The 12,339-nt window shown below is 45.7% G+C and overlaps 1 protein-coding gene across 1 annotated transcript in view; it reads left to right on the forward strand.

The window, feature by feature from the left end:
- The window catches only part of LOC131188537 (rabphilin-3A-like), a 289,054-nt gene that overhangs the window by 74,361 nt on the left and 202,354 nt on the right, over window positions 1–12,339 (forward strand). Inside the window, exon 10 of the mRNA XM_058163849.1 lies at window positions 146–897. Within this exon, the coding sequence (XP_058019832.1) occupies window positions 146–897 (752 nt within the window). The remainder of the gene's footprint in view (window positions 1–145; window positions 898–12,339) is intronic.

Genomic DNA, 12,339 nt, shown 5'->3' on the forward strand with positions numbered 1-12,339 from the left:
CGAGCCTCCAGCTCCAGCAGCAGTCTATCCCGGTGGATCCCAGCAGTCTATCCCGGTGGAAACACCTCCCGTTTTGCCTTCCCGGAGCCTAGCCGGCCCCGTTCTCCCTCCCCTCCGTAGCGGCTCAGCGGGGCTGCTTTGGAAGAGCCTTCAAAGCGAGCCCCGTCCTCGGTCGCCCCTTCGCCCCGGCCCTTTTGCTGGCCTCGCCTGGGCAGGGCTGGGCAGAGCCGGTGACATCACCCTCCACCGCCCACCCGTTGCCGTCCGCCGTCCGCCGCCGCCGCCGCTGCTCGCCTCCCGTCCCTCCCTCCGCCCTCCTCCAGCAGCCAGCAGCGTGGCCGGGGCGCTCGGCGCGGCAGGGCCGGGCTGGCGACGGCCTCTCCTGGCGGCAGCAACGGCGGCGGCAGCAGCATCAACAGCACCAGCAGCACCAGCGGCTCCCGCAGCAGCCCCCGCAGCCGCCTCCTTCCCCGGGCGCCACCTGCATGAGCCACCGCAAAGGCGACAAGCCGCCCATCAGCATCCAGGAGCACATGGCCATCGACGTCTGCCCAGGTCCCATCCGCCCCATCAAGCAGATCTCCGACTACTTCCCGCGTTTCCCCCGCGGCCTCCCCGCCGCCGCTTTGCTCAGCCGGAGCCAGAGCCTGCAACGCCGCGCTTCTACCTCGGCCGGTCCGCCCAGCCCGTCCGGGACGCCTCCGCCTCGGGACGACGATGAAGACCTGGACCAACTCTTCGGCGCTTACGGCACCGGCCAGACCCTCAGCCCAGCCGGCAAAGCCCAGCAGCAGCAGCAGCAGGATCAGGACCCCCCGACCCATCATCCACCGCCGCCGCTGGCCCGCCCGGAGGAGGAAGAGGAGGCGGCCGACGGCTACGAATCCGACGACTGCAGTGAGTTGGGGATCCAAAGGGGTCGCGCGTGGGAAAGCCGCCAGCGGCGTCGGAGGTGGGACGGGGTGCCCGCGGGCGCCCAAGCCTGGGAAGGAAGGAAGGAATTAAGGAATTAAGGAAGGAAAGAAGGAAGGAAGGAAGGACCCGTCGGGGCGAATGCAAGAGGAATTCCGAGGGATTTGCGCTGGGGCCGGATTTACAGGCTGGGTCGGGAAGGACTGTGTGTGTGTATGTGTGTAGACACGTGCCTTGTTGTGCCCGCGAGTGTGAGAGCCCGTGTGAATCTGGGCAAGAACGATGGGTGGTTTTGTCCATGGAGGTTTTCCCCGAGGAAAGACTAGACAGGCGTTTGTCCGGTTATTGGTATACAGATCTCCTGCTGGAGCAGGGGGTTGGACTAGAGGACCTCCCTAGGTCCCTTCCAACTCTGCGATTCTATATTCTTGAGAATGCTCCAAAATGAAGGAAAGGTTTGCTGGCCGTGAGAACTTGCCGGAACGGCTTATTCTCCAGCAATTGTGGGTTCGCCAATCAACCACTGGTGGTTTTGAAAGAAGAAGACTGGACAGCTGCTTGTCCGGGAATAGGGTCTCTTGCTTGGGCAGGGGGTTGGACTAGAGGACCTTCAAGGTCCCTTCCAATTCGGTTATTCTGTATTCGGAGATCCATAGTCAAAATAAGGAGGGATTTCCTGGCAGTTATTCTCCAGAAATAATAGGTGCTCCATCGCTGTTTGTCCAGTCTGGTATAAGCTCTCCTGTTTGATCAGCGGGTTGGACTAGAAGACCTCCAAGGTCCCTTCCGATTCTTGTTTTTCTGCTTTCTGTTAAGGGCTTTTCTGCCTCCTGGCTCCATCGGCTTCTTGGATGCATGGACAAGACCCTCTTGGTAGAAAACTTGGGGTTGGAGGTGGGGAATCCACAGCCTCTTCAAGGCTGCTGTTATGATGATGGTGGGTGGCAGCGCAGCCAGCCAGATGTTAACCCCAGGATTTGGCATCTGTTCCCCCCCCCCCCCCCATCGAGTCTTTCTCAAAGACCTGAGTGAACCAGGTGGGGTTTAATAATATTATGATTTGCAGGATGTCAGCTGCTCCAAATCAAGCTGCTGCCTGTAATTGACTGATAGGGGATTCGGTCAATGCCGATGGTGTTCAAGGGATGCTCCAGATGTTTGGGGATTATTATCCTCTTCCTCACCCTTCCAATCTCTGGATGTTTGCTGCCTTCGTTCTCTGGTACCCATAGGTGTTCCTGGGGTCTCATGTATACCCGAAGGCGCCTTACCTCTTCTGAATGTTATTACCATTTCTTATGATCTATTTATTATATATGATAACTTCTATGGTAACAGGATGATTATTATTATTATTAATAATAGTAGGAATAATACCATTTTCCTTCTTATCATCTTCTTCCCTACCCCACTCTCTTTGGTATTACGACGGCGATGCTAAATTTTAAATTTGTCGTTTTGCGCGTACATAGGAGAGCTGCTGCGACGAATTCCTTGTGCGGTCTAATCAACACTTGGCCAAATAAAACTATCCTCATTTTTGATCCCCTGCAAAACCATTCCTTCCAGGTTTCCAAATACCTCCAAACTCATGGGAGTTTCGCTTCCCTCCCTGGCTGTTTCCCCCCCCTCTCGCCCCCTCCTCAATTCTCCGATGCCCTCCTGCCTTCCCCTCGGTGTCCTTGCACTGCGAGAAAGACCACCTTGGGCTGGCGAAAACACTGCGGCACTCACAAGCCCACTGCCCTGCTGCTACCGCTGCAGCAGGGGAAAAAAAAATCCCGCTTCCCAGCTTTCTCGCTTACGGAGGCAAGGGATCTCCCACCCACCTACCCACCCCCTCAAATCCCCCCCTTTTTTGGATTTTGTTAAAAACCACCAGTTGCTTCTCTTTGCAAAATCAACTATGCACCTAGGGCAACACAGGTGAGGTGCCCCCCAGAGCTAGGAGCAGGAGAAAGGGACGAGGCAGGTACAAATGTTGCTGGCATGGATAATGGGATGGGTGGTCCTCTGAACTGGTGGGGGAATCTGGAATCTGAGCCTCACTCGGAGATCCTTGCCTGGCGTTCGGGAGCTGCATTCCGGTTGGCGGTGAACAGGAAACAGATGTGCCAGCTGTTTGTGCTGAGCGTTGGGCGTTTTTAACACAAGTTCTCAGCACCCAAGAAATTGGGAGGGGTCTGAAGACCCTGACCCTGACAATGCCATGCACAGAGATTCGGGTGGAATACATATGTGTGTGTATATATATATACATATATGCAGGTTTTGGTATGTTCGGGTCTTTTCCCGTGTAAGATTGGAAGTATTTAGGCAACGTTTCGATGAGATCTCACTCATCATCTTCAGGCTTTGGCTTTGTTCTTATGTGAGCAAATGTGAATAAAGCCAAAGCCTGAAGATGATGGGTGAGATCTCATCGAAACGTTGCCTAAATACTTTCAATCTTACACGGGAAAAGACCCGAACATACCAAAACCTGCATACATATACCCGTGAAAACCTACGAAAACAAATCTGTCTGTCTGTCTGTCTGTCTTTGGTTATTTGGGTTTTCTCCCGCGTAAAATTGGAATGTCTTGGCGATGTTTCGACGAAATCCCATTCGTCATCTTCAGGCTAGGTGTTTACAGCTTCGTGCTTCTAGGAGAAAATATATATATTTTCTGAGGTTTTTGCGGGTGTTATATGTAGGTCTTTGGTTATTCGGGTTTTCTCCCGCGTAAAATTGGAAGTGTCTTGGCGACATTTCGACAAATGAGACTTCGTTGAAACGTCGCCAAGACACTTCCAATTTTACGCGGGAGAAAACCCGAATAACCAAAGACCTATACACACACACACACACACACACACACACATTGGAGCACAGGACTGGATACAAGATGCTATGTGTCGTGGAAAAAAACTACCAAATTTTAAGATTTGTGTTTTTTCCTGTTTTGATCCTGTCCGCTGGGAACAGTGGTCATCCCAGATAGGAAAGGAGTCAGACAGGAACGAACCTCAATTGGGAAGGGGAGAGAGGAGGTAGAAGATGTTTTTGAGAAAAGAGCCAGTTTGGGGTTTGGAGAGAAAGGGATCCATTTTTTTTTAAGAGAGGCACTTTGATATAGTTAAGATTTGGGTAGACCGAAGAAGATCCAGGTTTTATTTATTTTATGTATTCATGTCTCGCCTTTATCATTTTTATAAATAACTCAAGGTGGTGAACACACAAACACACACACACACACACACACACAATGTTCCCTCATCCTCCTACTTTCCCCCATAACAACAACCCTGTGAGGTGTGTTGGGTTGAGAGAGAGAAAGAGAGAGAGAGACCGGTCCAGTTTAAGTTAACTTTCTCTCTGAGGTCTGTTGTGATTGTAGAGATAAAATGCAGAAGGATCACCCAAATGATGATGATGATGATGATGATGATGATGATAATAATAATAATAATAATAATAATAATAATAATAATAATTATTTAATTTTTATACCTCCCTTCTCCCGAAGGACTCAGGGCCAGGTAAAAACAACAAATCCCCAACAATTGCCCCCTTCCCAATTAAAAAAACACTTTTAACTTCTGTCTTGAAGGCAGAAATTCAGCCGACACGAGTTTCATTTTCCACAGGGTTGTACTGTTACAGTCCTTGACTTACAACCATTGATTCTCCCGAAGGACTCACAGCCAGGTAAAAACAACAATGAATGAATACAATACAAATAAAACAATAATTAAAAAACTTATTCAAATTGGCCCCAATTTAAAATACATTTAAAACCATAAAACCATTTAAAATTTAAAAACCCAGTAATAAAATTCTAAAAAAGTAGAAGCGAATTCGGGAAGAAAATGTAAAAATGTAAAAATGAAACAAATAAAAATACATGTATCTGTTTTATCTTGTGTATTTTCTATCTCACCTTTTCTCCCTAGTTTTTTTTCCCCCACATCAACAACCACCTTATAGGGTAGGATGGGCAAAGTTGCTGATTTTTAACCATTCTCAGAACTGCGTTGCGTGTTAAATTGGACCGTAGATACTGTCTGCCTGCCAGCTTGAGCTGAAAAAAAAAAAAAAGGACTAAATAGCATAGAAGTTACTTCCTTTCCAGCTGTGGTTAATTTTAATAGTGAAATTAATAATTCTAATTGTTCTTTGAATTAAGATTGCCCCCTTCCCAATTAAAAAAAACACTTTTAGCTTCTGTCTTGAAGGCAGAAATTCAGCCGACACGAGTTTCACTTTCCACAGGGTTGTACTGTTACAGTCCTTGACTTACAACCATTGATTCATTTATCAACCGTTCGAACAGCACTGAAAAAAAATAACCTATAACGGATCCTCACACTTACGACCATCGCAGCAGCCGCACAGTCCTGTGGTCAAAATTTGAACGCTTGGCAACTGGCATGTACTTATGACAGTTTTTGCGTCCCAGGGTCACGTGATCACCCTTTGTGACCTTCCCAGCCGGCTTCCGACAAGCAACGTCACAGATTTGCTTAACGACCGCATGATTCACTTAACAACGGCAGTGATTTAACAACCATGGGCAAAAAAAACAGCTCATAAAATCAGACTCGCCTCGCTTAGTAACTGCCTTGCTTTAGCAATGAAAATTCTGGCCCCGATTGTGGTCGTAAGTCGAGGATTACCAGTAATAGAGAAAGCCTCACCTGTTGAATTTCTGTTCCTATGAAAAGCACAAAACTTTCTTCTGTCCCTTTCTCTTCTTTCTGGATTACTGCAATGCTCTCTACATGGGGCTTCCCTTGAGGGGCATCCGGAGGCTCCAGTTAGTCCAGAATGCGGCTGCGCGGGTGATAGAGGGAGCCCCTCGTGGCTCCCGAGTGACACCTATCCTGCGCAGACTGCACTGGCTACCTGTGGCCTTCCGGGTGCGTTTCAAGGTTTTGGTAACTATCTTCAAAGCGCTCCATGGCATAGGGCCGGGTTACTTACGGGACCGCCTGCTGCTACCGAATACCTCTCACCGACCCATCCGCTCTCACAGAGAGGGACTCCTCAGGGTGCCGTCGGCTAGGCAGTGCCGTCTGGCGACACCCAGGGGAAGGGCCTTCTCTGTGGGGGCTCCCACCCTCTGGAACGAACTCCCTCCAGGACTTCGTCAACTTCCGGACCTCCGAACCTTTCGTCGCGAGCTCAAAACACACCTATTTATTTGCGCGGGGCTGGGTTAGTTTTTTAAACTTATTGGTTTTAATGGGGTTTTTAGTATTTATATTGTTTTAATAATTTGGGCTATTGAATAAGTTTTTTATGTGTTATTTTAAATTGTATTTATATGTTTGCTTTTAATTGCCTGTGAACCGCCCTGAGTCCCTAGGGAGATAGGGCGGTATATAAATCTGAAAAATAAATAAATAAATAAATAAATTCTATACATTTAGTCCTTGACTTACAACAGTTCTTTTAGTGCCCGTTCAAAGTGACGACGGCACTGAAAAAAGTGACTTATGACCATTCTTCAAAGTTACGACCTTTGTAGCATCTCCATGATCATGTGATCAGAATTCAGAGGCTTGGAAACTGGCATGTACTTATGATGGTTGCAATGTTCCAGAGTCATGTGATCCCCTTTTGAGACCTTCTGACAAATTCATTGAGGAAGCCAGATTCGTTTAACAATCGTGTTACTAAGTTATCAACAGCAGTCATTCACTTAACAACAGTGGCAAGAAAGGTTGTAAAATGGGGCAAGACTCACTTAACAGATGTCTCACTTAACAAACAGAAAGTTTGGGCTCAATTGTGGTCGTAAGTTGAGGACCGTCTGCAAAGGGCCCGCTGTCACCCTTACTTTTAAGATTTTTCAGAGCAGGACATTGGAAAATTGGAATTCCAGTCACTTTTGAAGCGTGGCATGGGCTAAATTTAATCCGCATGTTTTTAGTGTTTTTACTGTTTTTTAAAAAACGTTTTAATGTTTTTTCAATTGTAGTGTAATTTTTGAATAAGCCGCCCAGACTCATTAACTGAGATGGGTGGCTATAGAAATTGAGCAAATTAACAAATTAATAAATCAATACATCCCCCCAAACTTAATTTTACCTTTAGGTCAGGGGTCTCCAACCTTGGCAACTTTAAGCCTGGTGGACTTCAACTCCCAGAATTCCCCAGAAAAGCTGGCTGGGGAATTCTGGGAGTTGAAGTTCATCAGGCTTAAAGTTGGCAAGATTGGAGACCCCTGCTTTAGGTAGTCTTCAACTTACGACCGCAATTGAGCCCAATATTTATGTTGCTATGCGAGACATTGGTTAAGTGAGGCTTGCCCTCTTCTACATCCTTCCTTGCCACATTTGCTACATGAATCACTGCAGTTGTTAAGTCCGTCACACGGTTGTTAAGTGGAATCTGGCTTCCTCTGTTGACTTTGCTCGTCGCAAAAAGAGGATCGCATGACTGGGGGACGCTGCCACCGTCATAAATACGAACCAATTGTCAAGCATCCCGAACGTAAATCACACGACCCTGTCGCCACAGTCGTAAGTGTGAAACATGCTCTTTTTTCCGTGGTGGTGTAACTTTGAATGGTCACTAAAACGAACTGTTGTAGATCGAGGACTATACCTGTATTCGCAAAATCTCTTTAAGGCTGCAGCCCAGCCCGTCTGAACGGATCAGCAGCGAGAAAAACCAATAGTTTTAGCAGAGAGAAAATCCGGCTTTCGATCCTGGAGAGATTCTTAGGCTTCAAAATCTATTTTTGCGGCTTGCGTTTATTATTATTATTTTATTATTATTATTATTTATTGAATTTTTATACCGCCCTTCTCCCGAAGGACTCAGGGCGGTGTACAGCCGGAGATAAAATACAAAATATGTACAATTAAAACAAATTAAAACATATCAAAATTACAAAAACGGCTAATAATTAAAATTAAATTTAAAATATTTAATTTATTCAAGGCGCCGGTCCTCAGGAAGGCTTTCAAATGCTTGGGTCTCTAATTATCGCCGGTACTCGCTCCTTGTTTTTCCCTCAAGAGGATTAACAGCTTAGCTTCTCTTTTTAAGGAAGTAAGACACCTTACCGGGTTCGTGCGATTGCAAGCTCGGTGCCTCCTTTGATCGGCGCCGTGTGGCTTCCGAGGGGTTGTCACTTTTCACTCCCAAACACAGGTGGTCCTTGACTTACAACCGTTCGTTTACGGACCCGTTCGAAGTTACAACGGTACAGGAAAAAAAAAACCCTTAGGACCGTTTTCCACACGTATGACCGTTGAAGCGGTCACGCTGTGCGGTCACGTGATCGAAATTCAAATGTCCCGGCGTTACGGGATCTCCTTGTGCAACCTTCTGACAAGCAAAGTCAATAGGGGAAGCCGGATTCACTTAACAACTGCGTGGCTCACTTAACAACGAGGGGTCCTTGGTGCTCTCTGAGCTTGGTTGCTTTCTTGCAGACGTTTCATGACCCAGCTAGGTAACATCATCAATGCTACCCCATAGTTGTCATCGTCCTCCTTCTCTCCCTGAACCCCTCTCCTTTCTATCCCTGATGTTGTTACCTAGTTGGGTCATGAAATGTCTTGAAGAAAACAATCAAGGTCAGAGAGCATCAAGGATCCCCACAGTCCTCCTACTCCTCTCTGCAAACCCCACTCTCTTCTAGCACTGATGATGTTACCTAGTTGGGTCATGAAAATGTCTGCAAGAAACCACCCAGCTCAGACAGGACGAAGGACCCCTCAATCCTCCTCCTCCTTTTCTTCCTCCTCCTCTTCCTCTTCCTCCTCTTCTTCCTCCTCCTCCTCCTCCTCCCTCCAAACCCCAGTCCCTTCTAGCACTGATGATGTTACCTACTTGGGTCATGAAATAACATAGTGTAAGCCGCCCTGAGTCTTTGGAGAAGGGCGGGATATAAATGCAAATAAAATAAATAAATAAAATAAATGTCTGCAAGAAAACCACCAAGCTCAGAGAGCACCAAGGACCCCCAGAGTCTTCCTTCTCCTCTCCACAACCCCCCCCACCTTCTATCCCTGATGATGTTACCTAGTAGGGTCATGAAACATCTGCAAAAAAACCACCCAGCTCAGGGAGCACCCGAGACCCCCCTCATTTCAACCCCACCCTCCTCTCCTTTGTTGGTGACTTAACAATTGCAAGCGATTCACTCTAACAACCGCGGCAAGAAAAGGTCTTAAAAGGGGGCAAAGCTCACAACCTCAACTGTCTCGCTTAGCCGTGGGAACTTGGGGTGGGGGGGGAGGAGGCTCAATCGTAGAAACGGAGGCGTCTGCTCAGCTCAATCCTCCGGATTTCGCAGCACCCCCACTTCTAGGAGTCAACGCCGCTGATCCATCGCCTCTCTGGCTGCCAGCATCCTGTTCCTCAAAGGAGTTGATGAACGGGTTTCGGCTGCCAAGCGAGATGAATCGTCCAGGGACGTGTGTGGATGTTGGAGCAACCCCTCCATTATGCATGCAAGGTGTTTGTTCATCCCGTCTTGGCTGCCGGCCGAAGCAGGAGAGGTTGTCGTAAGGCTGGCATTTGGCCAGAGCTCAGAACTCAAGCGATGGTGTTATATCACCCCACCCCCCCAGCCCCACCCTCTTTGGCAGAATACTCCCACGTTTGGGTTTGAAGGCAGAAAGGAGATTTAGCCTGAAAAGGATCAGGATAACTGGGGGTGGGTGGGGGTGGGTAGGACATATAACCATTGGAAATATTGTCCATGGCAAGCTTTCTAGTTCCCATTGATCAGTTCTGCACATTCTATTCTATTCTATTCTATTCTATTCTATTCTATTCTATTCTATTCTATTCTATTCCATTCCATTCCATTCCATTCCATTCCATTCTATACTGCATTCCATTCCATTCCATTCTATTCTATTCTATTCTATTCTATTCTATTCTATTCTATTCTATTGCATTGCATTGCATTCCATTCTATTCTATTACATTCCATTCTATTCTATTACATTGCATTCTATTCTATTCTATTCTATTCTATTCTATTCTATTCTATTCTATTCTATTCTATTCTATTCTATTCTATTCCATTCCATTCCATTCTATTCTATTACATTCCATTCTATTCTATTACATTGCATTCTATTCTATTCTATTCTATTCTATTCTATTCTATTCTATTCTATTGCATTGCATTCTGTTCTGCATTCTATTCTATTCTGTTCTGTTCTATTCTGTTCTATTCTATTCTATTCTATTCTATTCTATTCTATTCTATTGCATTGCATTGCATTGCATTGCATTCTGTTCTGCATTCTATTCCATTCCATTCCATTCCATTCCATTCCATTCCATTCTATTCTATTCTATTACATTGCATTCTATTCTGTTCTGTTCTGTTCTGTTCTGTTCTGTTCTGTTCTGTTCTGTTCTGTTCTGTTCTATTCTATTCTGTTCTATTCTATTGCATTGCATTGCATTGCATTCTGTTCTGCATTCTATTCCATTCCATTCCATTCCATTCCATTCCATTCTATTCTATTCTATTACATTGCATTCTATTCTGTTCTGTTCTGTTCTGTTCTGTTCTGTTCTGTTCTATTCTATTCTATTCTATTCTATTCTATTCTATTCTATTCTATTCCATTCCATTCTATTCTATTCTATTACATTGCATTCTATTCTATTCTATTCTATTCTATTCTATTCTATTCTATTCTATTCTATTCTATTCCATTCCATTCCATTCCATTCCATTCTCCATTCCATTCCATTCCATTCTATTCTATTCATTTATTTTATTTTATTTATTTATATTTATATTATTATTTTGTTTTATTATTTTTATTTTATTATTTTATTTTTATTTTTATTATTATTATTTTATTTTATTTAATATTTATTTAATTATTTCTATTTAATTATTTTTATTTTATTTTTTATTATTATATTATTTTATGTTTTATTACTATATTACTATTTTATTATATTTTATATTTGATTTTATATTATTTTATATTTTATTTATATTTTACTAATCTTTTTATTCAGGAATGAATGAATGAAAGAATGAATGGGTGAATTGGAAACTAATGAAGGAGAGTATAGGGTTTCCTGCCTGGGCAGGGGGTTAGACTAGAAGACCTCCAAGGTCCCTTCCAACTCTGTTGTTCTATATTATATCCCACCTTTATTAAATCTTTTTACAAATCAGTAAAGATGCCAAATCTATCCAAAACACCTTGCTCCTCCTATTTTCTGCGCAATAATATAAATAAAGTGAGGTGGGTTGAGCTCAGAAAGAAGGACTGGCTCAAAGTCACCCAGTGGGCTTTCATGCCTATGGTGGGACTAGAACTCACAGTCTCCTGGTGATTGGCCCAAAGTCACCTTGCTGGCTTTCATGCCTATGGCGGGACTAGAACTCACAGTCTCCTGGTGATTGGCCCAAAGTCACTTTGCTGGCTTTCATGCCTATGGCGGGACTAGAACTCACAGTCTCCTGGTGATTGGCCCAAAGTCACCTTGCTGGCTTTCATGCTTATGGCGGGACTAGAACTCACAGTTTCCTGGTGATTGGCCCAAAGTCACCTTGCTGGCTTTCATGCTTATGGCGGGACTAGAACTCACAGTTTCCTGGTGATTGGCCCAAAGTCACCTTGCTGGCTTTCATGCCTATGGCGGGACTAGAACTCACAGTTTCCTGGTGATTGGCCCAAAGTCACCTTGCTGGCTTTCATGCTTATGGCGGGACTAGAACTCACAGTCTCCTGGTGATTGGCCCAAAGTCACCTTGCTGGCTTTCATGCCTATGGCGGGACTAGAACTCACAGTCTCCTGGTGATTGGCCCAAAGTCACCTTGCTGGCTTTCATGCCTATGGCGGGACTAGAACTCACAGTCTCCTGGTAATTGGCCCAAAGTCACCTTGCTGGCTTTCATGCCTATGGCGAGACTAGAACTCACTGTCTCCTGGTGATTGGCTCAATGTTACCTATTGGGTTTTCGTGGGAACTCACGGCCTCCCTCTATTTAAGCACGACGCCTTAACCACTAGACCAAACTGCCCTCCCCCACCCCAAATTCTCCATCTTTCAGATCCAGTTTCTTTTTGGGGCGGGGGCAGTGGTGCTCCTCTCCCATCAGGGAGGGGGCAGGAAACAGGTTTCGGTTCCTTTATTCCTTGTGCCGCATTGCTTGCCCAGTTGGCAGTTTCGCACCGCAGCTTTTCATTGTCGGGTTTTGGACGGAGCACAAGGATGCCGCCAACACCTTGGCAGAGACAGGGCTGGCGTCGGTGGCCGAAAGAAAGGATGAAAAATTGGGGGCCCTTTGAGCTCAATACACACACACTTCCCCCCCCCCAAGGTTTGCAACCAGGTGGGGGAGAATACACAGCTGGGAGGCAACAAGTGGAAGGTTTTGGACAATGCCAGGAGCATTGGGGTTTTTTTGGGTTTTTTTTGAGCATTGACCGGTTGG

The sequence above is a fragment of the Ahaetulla prasina genome, chromosome 1 (genome assembly GCF_028640845.1).
Source record: "Ahaetulla prasina isolate Xishuangbanna chromosome 1, ASM2864084v1, whole genome shotgun sequence".
NCBI classification, from domain to species: domain Eukaryota; kingdom Metazoa; phylum Chordata; class Lepidosauria; order Squamata; family Colubridae; genus Ahaetulla; species Ahaetulla prasina.